The sequence below is a fragment of the Heliconius melpomene genome, chromosome 12 (genome assembly GCF_056956725.1).
Source record: "Heliconius melpomene rosina isolate 202511_hmr_F chromosome 12, ASM5695672v1, whole genome shotgun sequence".
NCBI lineage: Eukaryota > Metazoa > Arthropoda > Insecta > Lepidoptera > Nymphalidae > Heliconius > Heliconius melpomene.
Genome location: NC_140400.1, coordinates 1,264,005 through 1,281,600, shown reverse-complemented (window position 1 = coordinate 1,281,600; position 17,596 = coordinate 1,264,005). Strand labels below are relative to the sequence as shown.

General features: G+C 32.2%; 1 protein-coding gene across 4 annotated transcripts; it reads left to right on the top strand.

The window, feature by feature from the left end:
• The first annotated feature begins 1,783 nt into the window (after nt 1–1,783).
• On the top strand, nt 1,784–17,596 carry LOC146533342 (uncharacterized). 4 transcript variants are annotated; one of them, XM_085194859.1, is made up of 6 exons: nt 1,784–1,817; nt 1,998–2,024; nt 13,475–13,550; nt 14,145–14,165; nt 15,374–15,466; nt 15,745–17,596. In XM_085194859.1, exons 3-6 carry the CDS (start codon nt 13,475–13,477, stop codon nt 17,253–17,255), a joined length of 1,701 nt encoding a protein of 566 aa, XP_085050985.1. In that variant the 5' UTR covers nt 1,784–1,817; nt 1,998–2,024; the 3' UTR covers nt 17,256–17,596. The 4 variants fall into 4 exon arrangements, with proteins under 4 accessions (XP_085050985.1, XP_085050986.1, XP_085050988.1 ...); XM_085194860.1 differs by lacking the exon at nt 14,145–14,165; XM_085194862.1 differs by lacking the exon at nt 15,374–15,466.

Genomic DNA, 17,596 nt, shown 5'->3' with positions numbered 1-17,596 from the left:
AAAATCTTTAGAGATACTTGACTTGAACTAATAGATATATTTGCATGTTTGTTGTTTCACACATATATTTTTGTAAATTTAATTATAATTAATAAATATATGTGCAAAAATTACGATCTTAAATCTTCACTCATGGGTATAAATATATTTAAGTTATTTTCATTTTCCCCACTCAACTCGCAATCAGGCAGAAGTGAGTGTCTTAACGCTTAAATTGAAATTAACTGTGGGAAACGGAGAATCTGAACACTAGGTTCCCTGTCTACCCTGTTATAAACAGGATACAGTTTGAAGCTGAAAAAAAAATCAACGGAACCCTCCAAGTCTACCGGCCAAGATGGATCGCTTAGATAATTTTATTAACAAATTGTCTTTTGTACTAGTAAATGTAAATGTTTTGCGAAATAAGTCTCAATAGCGCTTCATTGTTCACTTGCGAAACGAAAACTGTATTGACGTAATTAGAAATATTAGTGGTGGACCAGAGAGTGATTTGAAAAGTTTTTAATACAGAGTTTTTACAATCATAAAGTCGATGTTGAGTTCCATCACTCAACATGCAAGGACTTGGAATTTGGGCGGAAAATAAGAAACGGATTGGCTTAATTTAATTGGCACTAGGCTCTTTACGTACTCTATTTTTTCTTTTATTGGGATTCCGTACTAAAAAAGTAAAACGGGACCCTATAACTTAAACTCCGCTGCTCGACCGTCTGTCTCTTTATCTGTTCGTCTGTCACCATACTCTATCTTAAAAATCGCGATAGTTAGCTGAATTTTGTGCAGATGATGTTATTCTGTTAAATCATAAAAAAACATAATAAAATAAATAATGAAGAGGGCCATATACAGCAATTTTTTTTACATATATATTTTTTATATGTTTAATCTCCATTCATCATCCATTTCATGAATTTCTTATTTATCAGGATCTCGAGATCTACTTGTCCTTATTTAATTGAGATTTTGTATGCCAATATTAAGTCCATTCATCACATGCTAACCTTTAGTGATACAGGCGTTAATTTATGTGTGAAATAGATAAAATATATTTTCAAAATACTCTTTTAACCCAATGTTGCACAGATTATGTAAAATCTTGTAAAATTACAACTTCAGCACAATGGGTCTCAAAAAAATGATTTTTATCTGTGAACTCTTTATCTTTTGTTATTTTTTAAAATTTTGTAACAATCTAGTGCACTGGTTTGGTTATATTTTTAGTTCGCGTAAAAAGCTTTTAAGCTGACATTGTTAATTTAGATAAAAATCCCTCCATTATTCATTTTCCAAGATTGAGATTCATAACTGAACCTATTAGAAAATTCCTTAACACCTTTCCTTCTTCTCTAGAGGGTAGTAGGAACTTGGAAACATATTGTTAACACACTCCATTCCACATTTTCCGCCGAATTCTCGAGACATTACGTGTTTAGTGTCAGATCCACCCCACTTTACCTCGTTACCAGGGTGAAGAAACGAAAATATAAAATAAATATTTATTCCCGCACGTGGGAAGAGAACCCATAACCGTCGCACACTTGTGCCCATGCACCACGACGGTCTCATACAGGCTACTTCACACTCTTAGAGTCTATTGAAGATGACATTACGTTTTTTAAGATGCTTTACATCGCAATTTCATCCCCGTTGTATCCAACCAATTTAAAATGATCTTCTGTCTTTTACTAAAAGCTTCTGAGGAAGGATCAATTTAAATCGGTCGTTTCATCTCAACAGAGGTTAAAAGCGTGAACTATGTATGAACGGTGAACATTCTCTTCCAATAGTCAAAGCTAGATAGTATAGTTGCGACGGTCGGTTGATTTATTTTTTTATTTAAAATTCAAAAAATATATAAATAAAAAAATAATATTTATTATTTTATAAAAAAGCGTGATTTTTCTTTTAATTCTTTTAGTTTTTTTTTAATTGGTTTTCTAGGGCGGCTGTATAGTGTTGAGTGCGTGTGATTAATGTTTTTTTATCTGTTTTAGCTGTGACGTATTGGAAAAAAAATTAAGGTAATTTTTTTTCTTGTTTCTACACATATTAATTAACATAAGTTTATTTGAAACATATTTATATTTAAGATTACTTTTATATGTTTTTTTTATTTCTGTACATTTTTTTTGACTTCTATACATATAATTTATGTATTAATTAATGTTTTTTTATACGCAAGGTGTAGAATATATAGAGTGCGAATCACTCTGTTCAGTTCTTTAGACGTAATACTTGTCCAATTTAAGGTCCAATGCTACATTAAACAAAAATGTACCTATATTTTAAATAGATTTTCTACTTTAATGCGGTTTTTTTTGGTGGTGGCTTTAATGGTGTTTATTTAATCTTCCTTTTTTTTCAACGTTGATATGATATATTACATCAATTTCAATTGACTTAACTAAGTTACTTCCTAGGACTTGTAATCTACCGGATATGTCATTAGTTTACCTGTACACTGTCAGTATACAACTTTCCTTACTACCGCGACTAGAACTAGTTCTAATTCTTAATTAAATTAATATTTAAATTAATTTCATTCAAGAACTCTGGAACACAACTAGTAAATTAGTGAATAAATGTAAAAAAAACTGTATTTTTAGTGTCAAATACCTTTAGTAAAAAATACATAGGTTATATTTTCTTTTCTTTTAATTTTTTAAATTAATAAATAAAACTGAATCATAGTGACGATTATTGATGGCACCAATAATTAAAAATATTTTGTATAATTTAAATTACACGCATTTTAATTAGCACGATAGTAAGGAGATAGTAGGTTCAAATTTTCTTTAAGTAAAAAATAACATAATTTTTTTAAATAAGAAATACTGGCTTTACTGGAAAAAGTCTCGTGACTCACTATAATATATATTTTTATAAAGGTGAATCCAATAAATTGCTTAAGATATAAAACTTTTATGTTTATGTTTAAGATATAAAACTATATGTACTCGTATATATGTAGGTATGTATTTGTTTTATTAAATGCCTCAAGCATTCAACGAAGCTCTTACACATTTTGTTTGACCTTTGACTTATGTTGGGTGCAACTTTTGTTTAGTAATCACATATGCCTAAAGCTGTACTGGTAATAATATGGTGAGGTATTTACATGCTTAGAGAAATTCGGCGGAAAGTGGATGCGACGGTTCTAGGATCGATTCCCATCGATAGCATAAATTATTTTCATTTCCTACATAAGAAAATGGGTGAAAAGCGAATACGGAGAAAACTAGGTCCTTTCTGTCTACCCTCTTATGTAAGTATATTTTTTTATACAGAAATTGTAAAAAGATATAAAAAAATCATTGTGAATAGTTATTTACAACAATGGCATGAGAAAATCTTTATCTTTATAAGATTTACGGTTCTTAGACGTATATTGATTGATTAATTTATACATTTTGTTGTTTAGACATTTCTACGGTGGTTCTGGGTTTGATTTCCACTCAGGGAATAAATTATTGAATTCCATCGATCTGGTAAAGTGCAGTGTAAAGTTACGCCACTCAAAACGCAATATCTTGAAAATTGAGCGGAGAATGAGGAATGGATTGTCTTAAGACTAGGTTCCCACTACTTAACTTGCTATACGCGGAATGCAGAAAAGCTAAAAAGAAGTAAATTGAACTTGTAACCACTGCTTAATTAGAGAGTACTACAGTCTAATATATTATGAGCAGGTTATCTTGATGCGACCTGTCATTCCAGTCGAGGTCGTGACAAAGGAAAATGTATGGAAGGCAGTATTTGGATTTATTATAAAGGAAGACCCTTTCACTCTATACCTAAATAAATCATTTGTGTTGATAAAAGCAAAATTTAATTCGAAAATTGCTTAAATTAGTTAATTATAGTCAATTAGACCTTAGTGTTAAGATAATACCAATTTTTCTTTTTCAATAATTTCCCCCGAGTGGGAATCGAACCCACAATCGGCGCATTTACAGCTAGACGCTCTAGCGCGCGGCGTCACGTCAGCTTTATCCTTCATAGTATGTAATGTTAATATTTAAATTTCCCTATAAGTTGATTTAACCTCAACGAAGTGCGAACTTATCTTTCGTAATACAAACTGCAATTTTTCTGTAGAGACTTAATAAAAATTAATATTTGTTTTCTACATAGATATGTATAATGTAAACAAAAATTATTTAGAAATATAGCTATGTGTGAATTGTTTTAAAGGTTTTTCGAAGCATTGTATGTTGAGTGGCGGAACTTAACACCGGGCTTTTGCCTTGATGCCAGAGTGAAGGAATGAAAATATTAATAAATAACAATCCATTCCCTCGAGTGGGGATCGCCCTGCGCAGCGATGGTTTCTTTTTAATTATCTCTACTAGTTGTAGCAAAAATATAAGTAAAAATGAATTTGAGTCCACTACCATATCAATACATTATCTATTTTGCCCAAAGAGACACATACTCACAGATTAAAACGTAAAACATACAAAATATTCCTCACTTAATTGTAGAAACACCGTGTAAATGACTTTCATACATTCGTGATATTAGTATAACCCATGACATAATAACAGTAAAAGTAGTGAAAGTGATCATCGAACCGTGAAATTTTTAAATACCTCGTTTAACTTTAATTAAGATTTAATTGTGATTTGATCTAATGGTATTTAATTTAGGCAGTTTATAGGGTTTTGTAGAAAACAATTTCCAAGTGTGATTAGAGAGAAAATAGTGAATTATAGTACCTAATATTGTTTTTTTTTGCGGCGTTGGGTTACGTCAGCTTACACGCAATTTGTCTAAAATTATGAACTAAAAACTTATGTGAAAACATAAGAAAACTTTATCTGCCATGCGTCTATAGCGCTTAATACGAGTACGCGAAAATAAAAAAGTTAAGAAATATAAGTTTTTTTGAATACGCGGTATCTCGCACGTAAGAGGGAAGGGAAAACGCTAACTCTTTTAATTTTTAAAATTCTTACGTTACTGATTGATTGATTTACATATAATTGATAAGCGAAATTAAGCAACGTTACTTAGTGAGTGTATTCCGAAAGTCCAACGGGAACTAGAAAGGAGGTTTTACGGGCTAAAAATTGTCTTATAATTTAACATGAATAGATGAAGTAGCTTTAGTTAAATTTTAGTTTCAAATAGTCAGCCTTTCGTAATGCCGTGAGTGTCCACAAAAAGCATTTATTAACCTATACTCGTAATATTAACTCTAATGTGCTAAAAATTGATAAACTCGATATTAGCACATCCATCTCCACTAAACTGTCAATCCTTGACCGATTTATAATGATTGATGATTTGGAGATGATGACAAATGAAATTTCGTGTGGCGTAAGCGTATGTACTAGATAGTCGTGAATACAAATCTAAATTGGAGGGAATATTTAAAAAAAAAAACAAATATTACAGTTTTCGCCATAAAGTATATAGACAGACAAATTCTCATATTAATATAATTATATATATATATATATATATATATATATATATATACATGTGTTTATATTGTTTGTATATTTTATATAATATAGGTTATAGGTCGGCTTGATAAGAGTTATTGTTACGTGACGTGACATCTTCGCCAAGATTCGTTTATACTTTCTCTAATGGCCATACTGAGGCTGTTGATGTTTCGAACACTTATTCTGTATGGGAGTGATAATTTCAAATTTAAAATAAAGATAGAAACTAGGGTTTTCGTTTTCTTTTTCACGCTTTATCCCACAAAGCATTACCAGAATATGGAAATGAAAATAATTAATTTCTCTGCGTGGAAATCGAAGCTATAATCCTTGCGCTTATAATCACATCACAGACTGTGTCGCCATGCATCAACAGCCTCCATTACTCTATATCATTTTAATATCTTTATTAAGCAAAAATAAAAATGGATGCCCATTTTCAAAGAAATATATTTTTTCGTCAATGAGTACAGTATTTAAAAAGGAGTGCAAATTTTCATGTGCAATGAATTATAGTAGGCACTGTATCATCACATCCAATTCAAAACTCGTCTTAGCTATCTATATAAGGATAGGTCACAGGTCAATTCGACGAGTTTAGCGCTGGAACCTAGAACTTTCCCGTGACCTCTGCAAGTTTCTCTGGCTACACTATGTTAATGAAAATAGATGGAAAGACAAACAATTACTTATATATATTTTTATAGCTTCACGCTGTATTCCTCATATAAAATGATAGGCAGAGAGAACCAATAAACTCCTAAATTTCAAGATCTGGCGTGTTGAGTTGTGGAACTCAACGCTGCGCTTTAGTTTATTATCAGGGCAAGGTAATCGAACCTGCAACTCTTCTACTTCAAAATGCTCTAATTTCTATGTTTCTAAATAATATATTTTGGTTAAGATGTTATATTGCGACACTACAACAATAGCGTTGGCTAATTGACGGACCTCACGAACCGTTTATATAATGACATTTGAAATGTTCGAGCTTATAAGGATCAGCGCACACTTTTTTTATTTTAATTTTTGATTTTGACAGTTTTTTATATGTTTTTATGTATGATTTTTCTTTTTTGTAGATATTAAAATTTGAGCCAAAAATGAAGGGCCTTGTAATATATTACAAAAGTCTCTACATATCGTTCCACTTTTCGTCTATTTTACTTTCCGTATAAGGGGTCTAAGTTATCATCGATTTTCAGTATCCAAAACAAATACAAATTGTTTTTTTTTCTATTACTTTTTTTATAGGTTTTCTAACAATCGGAAACCATTTTTGGTTTATCTCGCAAATTTTATATAGAATTCAACGCTGGACTTGTACAACCAATTTAGAGCATTCCGTATAAAAAAATATAAACCCAGAATTACAACATCGTAATATTCTTGTCCCCTATAAATACATTTAGTTTATATAACAACTTATTATTTAAAAAAGTGTAATGTTTTAATTAAGTGTATTTAGGTTAATTTATATTTGTTTACTTCAATGCGTGAGAAGGAACATTGTATTTCCGTAATTGCGGTTATTTTACTTATTTGTAGTATTTCGCCCATTTCCTTGGTAAAATAAGACTGGAATGTTATATGTATGGAAACTTAAAGTATTATTATAGAAGGTGCTAGAAGAAACTTTTAAGCATCATTTAAATATCTGAGATTTTTTTTCGAATTTTTAACTATCACGATAATTTTATTAATTACTTGTCTAAATATATGTCATAACAAGTATTAAACAATGTATTAATCTATCATTCCTATCACTAATCTAGTTTAAGCAACTCCAACAAAAACCCAACTTTTTCTTAATAGTTTAATTTTAACTACGAAATAACGATCAGTTAAGTTTAAATCTCACGCTTGAAATAGTACAATATATTAGAGTAATTGTTTAAACCATCGGTTAAGTTTAACTCACGGGTATAATGAACAATACATGATAAGTCACTTACATCACGCGGTGGGAATTATTGGTGATTGGCGTATGTACGTATATTGTGTAAAATTTAACATAAATTAATAATATTTATTTAATTGAAATTAAATTAATTTAAATTAAATATACATGATTAACAAGCGCGAGTTGGACTCATTGGCTGAAGGCTCCATACTAATTTCAGGATTGTAGGTAAATAGGAGGTGCAAATTATAAAAGTTGTAAGCTTAAGCACTCGTTTCGTATAAAATGATCGAAATTAATAAGTTAGTAATGTTTCTTTTTTAAATACCTATATTTTTTTTACTTTTTGGGGTACTCCTTTTATTTGTATTGTAAATTCGCATTTAGTGCCAAATTTCACACAGCACATGCAGAGGAAATCAGAGAGATCATTAAAATTTTAAAGAAGAGCATATATTTAAAATATATTAAAAATATTCACACAAAATTAAATCTATAAGAAGAAACTAAATAACAAATGTAAAAGTAGCCTTACATAATGATGTAGAGTATGGATCGTTAATGCTTAAAATCGTCAGTCTCTTTTTGATACATACATAAATACAATTTTTATTACATTTTACTAAAAAAAAACCTTGAACAGTTTTTTAAATTATTATTACTGAGGTTAATTTATTTTCATCTTCATCATCATCATCGACAGCCATCTATTGTCCACTGCTAGACATAGGCCTTCCCCAATTCTCGCCACCACACTCGATCCTCAGCTCTTCGGACCCATCCGCTTCCCGCCAACCTCTTTAGGTCGTCGGATTCATGTATATTAACTATTTTATTATGAAAAAAACTATTTGATAGATATTTTTTTAAAGCCTTCGTGGTGCAGCGGCACAGCGCTTGAAAGTAAACGCGACGTTGTGAGTTCATTTCTCACACGAATAAATTCAGCATGAATTATTTTCTTCGTTCTAGTAACAAAATCAGTCAGTTGGCACGTTATATTTTGAAAATGGTTAGTCCGTGGGAAAAGGAGTAGATGGAGGTGCGGTGAGTATCTTAACTCCAGGTTCTCTCTGCTTATCCTGGTATGCGTGAAGCGACAGCGTGAAGCTGCGTGAAGAAAAATAAAAGTAAAAAACTAAATCGCGTCGCTTTGCTATATTTAACCCAGTTAACTTAACCGATATTACATCTAGACAATAGTTATGTATGAGATGGTTATAAAGAAATTTTCCCACACTCGCTATGTTTAATCGTGCGTTGTGATAGTAATATTATCTCTATATCGTTCGAAATAGGGTTTATAACAGTATAATTGATTTTGATTGTCTGTGAATCGATGGTAAAAAACTTATAAAAATGTATAATGATAAAAATGTAAGGAATATAGTTCCTTGTCCATGAAGTTATTTTTTTTCTGTCCAGGGATTTTTTTTGGTTTTTAATTAACCCTTTCCCAATCTTTCATAAAACAAGGTAGACAGAGAACCAAGACACTCTGTTCTTTCCGTCCGATTTCATATCTCAATACCGTTCTTTGTCTTCCGTCCCCCATTTTCCAGAATGAGTGGTGGTGGAACTCCGCGCTTTGCCTCGTTAGCAGAGCGAGGAAATGAAAATATTAAATATTTCATCAAGTAGGAATCGAATCCACAATCTGTCGCGTTACACGCTAGTGCCCCAGCGACAAGACTGGCCTCTGTTTACTTAGTAATTAAGAATAATCACGTACTAACTCTATACTTAATCGTTGTTCCGAATCCAGATTCTATGCATAACCTATACAAACATTACTTACTACAAGTGTTTGTTTTTCTCGCTTGCAAAACTGCAGTGTGCAATAGCTTCGTTGCTACGTAAGAAATTTAAATTGCCTTCCCATAGCCCAGAGGTATATTAGGTACGTGATTTAATGATATGGGACGGAGGTCACTAGTTCACTTACTTACACTCAGGCACTTAATTATCACTTTAATTTAAAAGTAAATATGAAGTGAGAGGCTGTCGTGGCACACGCAGCACAGCCTGCATCTGACTGTAGAATCAATGGTCGCGGGTTCGATTTTCGTTTTCTCGTTCTGGTAACAAGACATAGTTGAGTCCTGCCACTCAACATACAATCATTACTGTTAAAACTAAGTTGTCCTTACCTACGCGTGAAGGTATCAATAAACAGACTAGACAGGAATTTTTCTCCATATGTCCCACATCATCAATTAAAAAGTCAAATCTAGGTCAACCAGTCAATCAGTCACCTGTGGTTCTATAAGATATGTATGTGTTGACGTTTACTTCTAAAACACTAATACAAAAGTCATACAATTCCATTCATTTCGTTCGTTCGATCATTCGTTAGTATATCTTTACATAACATTGCCATATAAGGAAACTCCATCTGTCATATGTTTGATACATTGTATTATACAAGTTATTCGTGACAATTGACATTCAAAGTTATATAATACTAGCGGACGCGCGCAGCTTCGCTTGCGTAATTAGGGGTGAATCCTAATAAACCACGAAACATGTGTTCCATGAAATATTTTTAAGAGTCTAAATTTCAAATTTTATAAAAATCGGTGGCGATTAAAGATTTTTCCATACAAACTTTCAACCCCTTATTTCACCCTTACGGGGTGAATTCTAGGAAACCATGAAATACATGTTCAATTAAATATTTTTAAGAGTCTAAATTAAAAATTTTATAATAATCGGTGGCGTTTTAAAGATTTTCCCATACAAACTTTCAACCCTTTATTTGCACCCTTAGGGGGAGAATTCTATAAAATGATAAAACACGTGTTCAATTAAATACTTTTAAAAATCTAAATTTCAAATTTTATAAAAATCGGTGCCGATTTAATTTTTTTTCCATACAAACTTTGAACCCCTATTTCACCCCTTTAGGGTAAAAATTTTTCAAAATCCCTTCTTAGTGGATGTCCAGATTACGATAGTAAACATCTGTCCAAATTTCACATTTCTATCATTAGCGGTTACGGCTGTGCGTGCGTCTTACCTCAGTCAGTGAGGACAAGTCCTTTTATATATATAGATTATGTCGTTATTTCGTAACCTTTTGTATGCCTCTCGTCCCACGCTAGCAGTGGGTTCTATTACCGGGTGAAGACATTTATTTCAATGATCCACTCTGGTAGACAAAGCGCGGGGTTGAGCTCCACTATTTTCTACGTAATGTTTCAAATAATGAACTAAAAGTGAAGACCGCCGTATAAAGTGTAATTTCCACTTCATATAAATAATTAACATAAAACTAGATTCTAGAATAGTAACACCATGTACAAAACACTTTCCTTGGTACAAATAATGCTAATTTCAATTCCGATAGATATCCTTATACAACTACACTAGAATGTTTTGAAAGCAATGTTAAATTTTACCTGTAAATTGGAGAAGCTCTCACGCTTCCTATTGAGTGAAAGTGAATGCAGTGAGTGCTTCCGGTCGTCCTGTTTACTTAATTTATAATAATATATGTATTATATATGTATATGGTAGTGTATTTAAATCCAGATTATAACGAATTTTGTTTTGTATGCGCAAAGTCAACTCGCAATGCCTTCAGAATCTGGCGAAACGTGGCAAATGTAAGTGTCTTAATGGGAACAGAGTATAACAATAGGGTCCCAGGTTCCCACTTCCCCCAATCTCGAGATACAACACAAAGCTAAAATGAAGCTATTAAATATTTTGTATACATGTGCATTTTTTACTTATGAAAAAAAAAATGCAAATCATTAATTGAATACAAGAAACTAATGATAATTCTAATGATGTAACCCTTTCACCAAAACTACGGTGATACAAAGTACATATATACATACATGCATAGAAAATTACATAAATCTCACTTATTTACTATGTTATAATGTGCTATGTTGTGCAATACTGTGCGTGTGCGCAGACGAGCGTTTAATTTATTTTTGGAATAATTTACATTATTTATTAAAAAAAAGTTGTTATTTTTTTTTAAATTAATTACTCGTATAATTAATTTGCATTTAAAAGTAGGTACACAACATTTCATTGTCCATTTCTTTATCTTCACGCTGTATCTCGAAAATAGTGTATGCAGAAGAAATCTGGGAACCTGGGAACCAAAATGTTCAATGCATTATTTAAAATTTTTATTAAAATTACGAATAATATATTTTTACGCAACGCTAGTGTGCGCTACTCAACCTTTGCTATTTAATCGCAGGTCACGCATTCGAAAATGTTATTTGAAACAAAAATTTTCTATTAATGACTATGTAATTTTGTATTATATCAGATTTTTATTGAAGTTTCACATCATCATGACCAAATGGTGATCTTTAGAAATTGTTTATAATGATTTAGTTAATTATTGGTTATTTTTAGGCCGTTGTGGTGTAGTGTAACAAAGCTTGGGTTTAAATGGGTATTTGTGGGAATGATTCCACAAGGAGTTTTTTATCGCTCACGGTATATCCCGCACATAGCATGGAAGGCAGACTGAACCTAGTGTGTCTTAACACTCTGTTCCCCATTGCCCGCAGATTTCTAAAGGCATTGCGTGTTGAGTGGCGTAACTCAACGCCGCGCTTTGCCTCAACACTACATCGAATTTGGACGATTGGCCTCATATAAATTTATAGTACTCGCAATAAGTATTGGTAATATAATTTTTACAATATGAAGCAATAGGCCACTCGGTATATTGGAATGTCATCACTTGAGTTAACGATGCACTCTGAATATGAAATGTCGAAGGTCTTGAAGATAATTTTACTATTAAATATGATTTTGCTATTAATATAACGTGAAGGCATATTATTTTAATGTTCTTAGCGTTAAAATTTAAGACCAGGTGTTTTGAAATTGTTGACAATGTATTGTTTAATAGAAAAATCTTTGGATTTTACGTGTCTCTGCATTAATCGAGAAGTTATTATAGGCGTTATTGTTATTAATTCACGTTTGCGGTGGTACAATGCCTAAATGTGAAATCGGTAGTAGTAAGTTCCATCCCCGTAAGGTTTCTACGTTCTGGTAGACAACGCGCAGAGACTTCTGCATTCAACACGCAATTAATCAACTTTTTTAGCTAGAGAAGTAACCTGGAAAGGAAGAAACCTAGTGTTAAGATACTCCGTTCCCATTAAGACGCTTCCATTCTCCACTTTCCGCCGAATTCTTAAAGCATTGCGGCAAAGGTCAATTACGTGTTTTGCCTTGTTTCCAGAGAGGAGAGATGGAAATCTCAAATATTCACTGCCTCGAGTGGGAATTGAACCCACAGCTTATCGTTTACAAATTACACATACATATATGAACAGACTGACGTTAAATGATGGTACATTGCGTAAATCTTAAGTAATTGTGTATTGTGCGGGTTCGATCCCAGCGCGCTTATCGCGAAACAATAGAGCTTATCAAAGCTACTAATTAGACCTTGACACGGTTCAGTTTTTTGTCTTCCTTCTTATTTAAATGCGAATTTTGACTCATTATTTTGTTGAATCTTTAGTTCAAGTCTTTTATTCTAAAGTTTTTTTAGATTATTTCGTTATTACATTATAAAAGCGTTATAATAATAAATTTCAATGGAGTGTGTGATTATTTTTAATCAATGCTATCAGTAAGTAAAGGAGTATAATGATCTTTTTTACATTTACTTTGGCCTTACTTAACTGACAATCAATTAGCTAAAAATTAGATAGGTTAGTTGTTACTTTTTAAACTACGTATCGAACAATATTAGCGTGTATTCCATTTCAATAATTTAGCCTTGTAATTTGAACTAAAAGTATTATTATGATGAGGTCTAATCTTACTGTTGTGAGTTTGATTCCCACACAATGTAATTTCTTTCATTTCCTCGCTCTGGTATTAAGAAAACGTGCGACATTGAGTTCCGCCACTCAACACGCAGTGTCTTGAAAATTTAGCAGAAAAATGGAGAACGGAGTGTGCACTAGGTTCCCTCTGCAGACCTCTACCTACAATATGCGGGATATAGCGGCGGAACACAACATGTTGGATAAAACTAGTTTAATATTTAAAAGATAAATTTTCTTTTACTATATCCTTTTATTCTGTATGTTATAAATTTGGCTTTTCCTTTTTACAGATGATACGGTGGTGTTTGCTAGCACTGAGCGCCGTGGTAGCCCTTTCCAGTGCTGTAGATAGTTCTTCTAGATTTCGTAAGTATTTATTGATGGAACAAGCCCTGTTACGACAAATAACGACGTTGAATTCTACCATTCAACACGGAATGTTTCTAAAAAGTGGGAATAGGGAGTGTTGACATTGGGTTCTCTTTATCGTCTCTGCTATATATTGACGAAGCATATTGCAAAAAATATATAAATATTAAAATAACTTGCAGATTGACGAGAATGGAATACGCTTCCACTAATATTTAATTAATATTTGATATTTTGCTCAAAAAGTATTTCTTTTAAAGCAAAATATTATGTCACAATTGTTCTTTATTTTTATTTTCTGTCCTGCATGTAGCAGGATAGACAGAGGGAACCTAGTCTTATGATACTCCAACACACGTCCAATTTAGAGACATTGTGTATTGAGTAGCGTAACTTAACGCCGCTCTTTGTCTCGCTGCTAGAACAAAGAAATGAAAAAATAAATGAAATAAATAATTATATTACTATATCTATTTAAAGTTTTAATTAGGTCCTAATTATGTTTATTGACATTTTGAACATATCTTTTGTGTTACTAACTATCTACTGTAAAATATAAAAATCACATATTTAATGTAAATATTTTTACAGAACCGAAAAGGCCTAGGATTGGTACGTACTTTATAGGACAGAGGTGTTGACTTTACTTTATTCAAATAGAAACATGTTATAATGGCATTAAGTAAAAAAAAATCTATTAGAAGATTACAGAATTAAAAAAATTTAATAAAAATTGATAATAAAATAAAAAATGCGATGCGCAGGCACCGAACCTTATGACTTTGGTTTAAGAATCATTATAACATGTAATATTACAAGTACACGCTGAGTAACACGCAATTTTGACATTATTTACAGTATGAACGCTTCACTTGGGTGCATCCAACTATTTATCAACTAAATGAGACTAAAAATTATGATGATAATGATGAGTGATGACAAAATTAATGACTAATTATAGTTTAAGTGTCATTAAATATAGTTTTATTGGCATCTCCCAGATATAGCGGGGTAGAACTAACAAGTTTTGTCTTGTTAAAATACTTAGTTCTTTTATTATGCAAGTTTGTATAATTATCTTCATTAGAAATTGCATCTCCAATCCCTCCTGCATTCTTTTCATGAGTTTAAAAATCTTTAGATGCGATTTTTTTGTATATATATGTGCATTGTACATACCTACATATATACAAAGGCATGATTAATTAATATAACAAAAAAAGAATAATGTTTTTTTTTATTTCCTCTTACCTTTATTTCTATAATTTCTTACATTTTCTATCTTTCTGTCTTTTTATTTAGAAGCTATAATCAGTTTATAATTTTATTATCCTTGTCTTTTGTATATACATTTAAAAAATCTAAAATGTTCTTTTTTATTCATTGTTCATAAAAATTGATAAGTTTCTCTTTCTTGACTCTTTCTTGATATTGCTTATGGTCGATCTTCTTTTAAGGTCTCTTCATTTAACCTATTACTATTTATTCTATTTGTTTTATTCTAATACTGTTCAACCTACCATGTTTAAAGTGACGGTAGCCGTTATTATAAACTACTCTACTAAATATTTACGTAACTTTCTAACTAAGATCTATAAAAAAATTAATTGTTCTTCATATAATTGCATGTGTTTAGTTATTCAACTAATCATCGAATGATTACCTACTACTATCAAATATTCTCATGTAATATGATCTACTTATAAATATAATAAACAAGAAGATATTAACATTCATACTGTCTTCTCTCTTTAATGAGAATAATCCTGGTGATGGAATTGCTCAATCAGAGTTTTGTCTGATGATGAAGTAATTTCCAGCTGACCTTCAGCCAGGACAGGCTGATGCTGATGAAATGGTCCAGAATCTTCTTCAATGGATTCAGGGATTATATCAACAGAAGAACAGAAAAGGTCTGTTGAATTAGGAGCTAGTATGACTAAGACAAAAAAATACAGTACTTAAAAACAGTTTTTCTATTTAAATCGATTTTTAGTATAATATGATGACAGGTTATAAGAAAGTGAAGTTGATATACTTTGAAAATACTACAAATATACACCTCACCTTCATTCACTTTGAACGCTTATCACGCTGATTGTATGAAACACAAAAGGCAATTGTTACACATCTGCACTATTTTTAACTTTATTTAAATTATAAATAAATAATAAATATTTTTATTTTCTAGCTCGTCAATACTTTGGAGGTAAACCAGAAAAGCCTAGGCCGTTTGAACCGGTGTCTTACCTGCCACCAACTGGCTACCCGCCCTCTGGTAGTCGCCCAACACCTTCTTATAGCGAAGGACCTTCAAGCCCCTCTTATCAACCTAGCTCACCTTTCTTACCTTCCGAAACCGAACAAGTACCTTTCCAACCAAGCCAACCACCGTATCAGCCTAGTCAACCATCATACCAGCCAAGTCAACCATCTTACCAACCTTCTCAACCTTCATATCAACCAAGTCAATCTACTTCACCATCATTTGAACCAAGTCAACCTTCTCAACCAGCATACCAGCCAAGTCAACCTAGTCAACCAACTTCCCCATCATATAAGCCTAGTCAACCAAGTGAAGAACCATCAGAAAAGCCACAACCTGATATACCTGAAAATGGTAACATTGACCAACCCTCACAAATTCCTGTCAACCCTGACGAAGATGATGATCGTCATCCCCCTCATATTCATGATATTACAGTTGACTGTGGTAAAGAAATGATGACTATCAATATTGAATTCAATAAAGTTTATAATGGTATCATTTATTCGCAAGATCATTTCAAGGAATCTGAATGTGTATACGTAAAAGAAAATTCAAATCAAATTAAGTATTCTTTCACAGTCAGTCTTGACAAATGTGGAACAAGATTCTTTAGTGATTTTGAAAATGAAGGTCAAGCTTATTTAGAAAATGTTTTAGTACTTCAAAATGAACCTGGTATTCAAGAAGTTTGGGATCATATTCGTCGAGTAAGATGTCTATGGGAAGGAAATTTAACCAAGCAATTAGTTTCATCTTTGAGTGTTGGAATGTTGAATCAAATTACAAGTAATTTCAGTGGAGACACTGCAATGGCACGTTTGGATATTCAAAGTGGACGAGGACCTTTTGCGCCAGAAGCAAATGGCTTAGTGAAGATTGGAGAAATTATGACTTTGGTGGTATCTGTTACTGGAGATGCTGGTTTTGATATATTAGTAAGAGAATGTGTAGCTCGGGACTCAAGCAATAATCACGTCGTTCCTTTGACAGATTCTAATGGTTGCATCCTAAAGCCCAAATTATTTGGTTCCTTCCAGAAAACTAGAGACACGGGCAATACTGGGGCTTCAATCATTGCATATGCTTTCTTTAATGCATTCAAATTCCCTGACGAAATGGACTTGATCATCCAATGTGACGTTGAATTATGCAAAACTGATTGCGAAGTTTGCACTAAACCTGGAAGCTATGAACCAAGAAGAAAGAGACGTGACATAATACACGTCGGGAACCGTACTTATGAACCTGTGACTACTATCGAGAAAGGTCTAAGGGTAGTCTTCGCCGAAGACTTGCCCCAAGAGACCGGTATTTGCATATCATCCACTGCTGCTTTGTGGGGAGGATTATTGGTTTTAGCTGGTTCTCTATTAAGCAGCTTAGCAGTGTCTTTCTGCTGGCACAGATCGCGTGGATCTATTAAATTCACATAAGCTTTTACAGTATCTCGTATAATTTTAAGCTAATCTTAGCTAAGCGATACGCATATTGAATTTTATTTAAGTTCAGTATTAATAAATCTTATAAGACAAGAATGTTTGAAGCGTTCTTAACAAATGTAATAATGTAGATAACTAATTATATTAGGAAAAGCTGGCGAAATAAGCTCGCTTGTAGATATTAGATATAACGCTTATTTAACACGTAGGTTTAATGACAATAAATTCTTTGTAAAGGCGCCCTTGCAAAGAAACATTTCTTTTTCTGTACTTGTCTTTTATAAATATTTGAAAGTTGCAAAACTATTATTTATATATATATATATAGATACATA

What these genes read in the sequence shown, in the direction of transcription:
- LOC146533342 (XM_085194859.1), top strand. Translation starts at nt 13,475, where the DNA reads ATGATACGGTGGTGTTTGCTAGCACTGAGCGCCGTGGTAGCCCTTTCC. An exon ending in AGATAGTTCTTCTAGATTTC is followed by an intron (nt 13,551 to 14,144) that starts GTAAGTATTTAT and finishes ATATTTTTACAG; the next exon opens with AACCGAAAAGGCCTAGGATT. An exon ending in ACCGAAAAGGCCTAGGATTG is followed by an intron (nt 14,166 to 15,373) that starts GTACGTACTTTA and finishes AGTAATTTCCAG; the next exon opens with CTGACCTTCAGCCAGGACAG.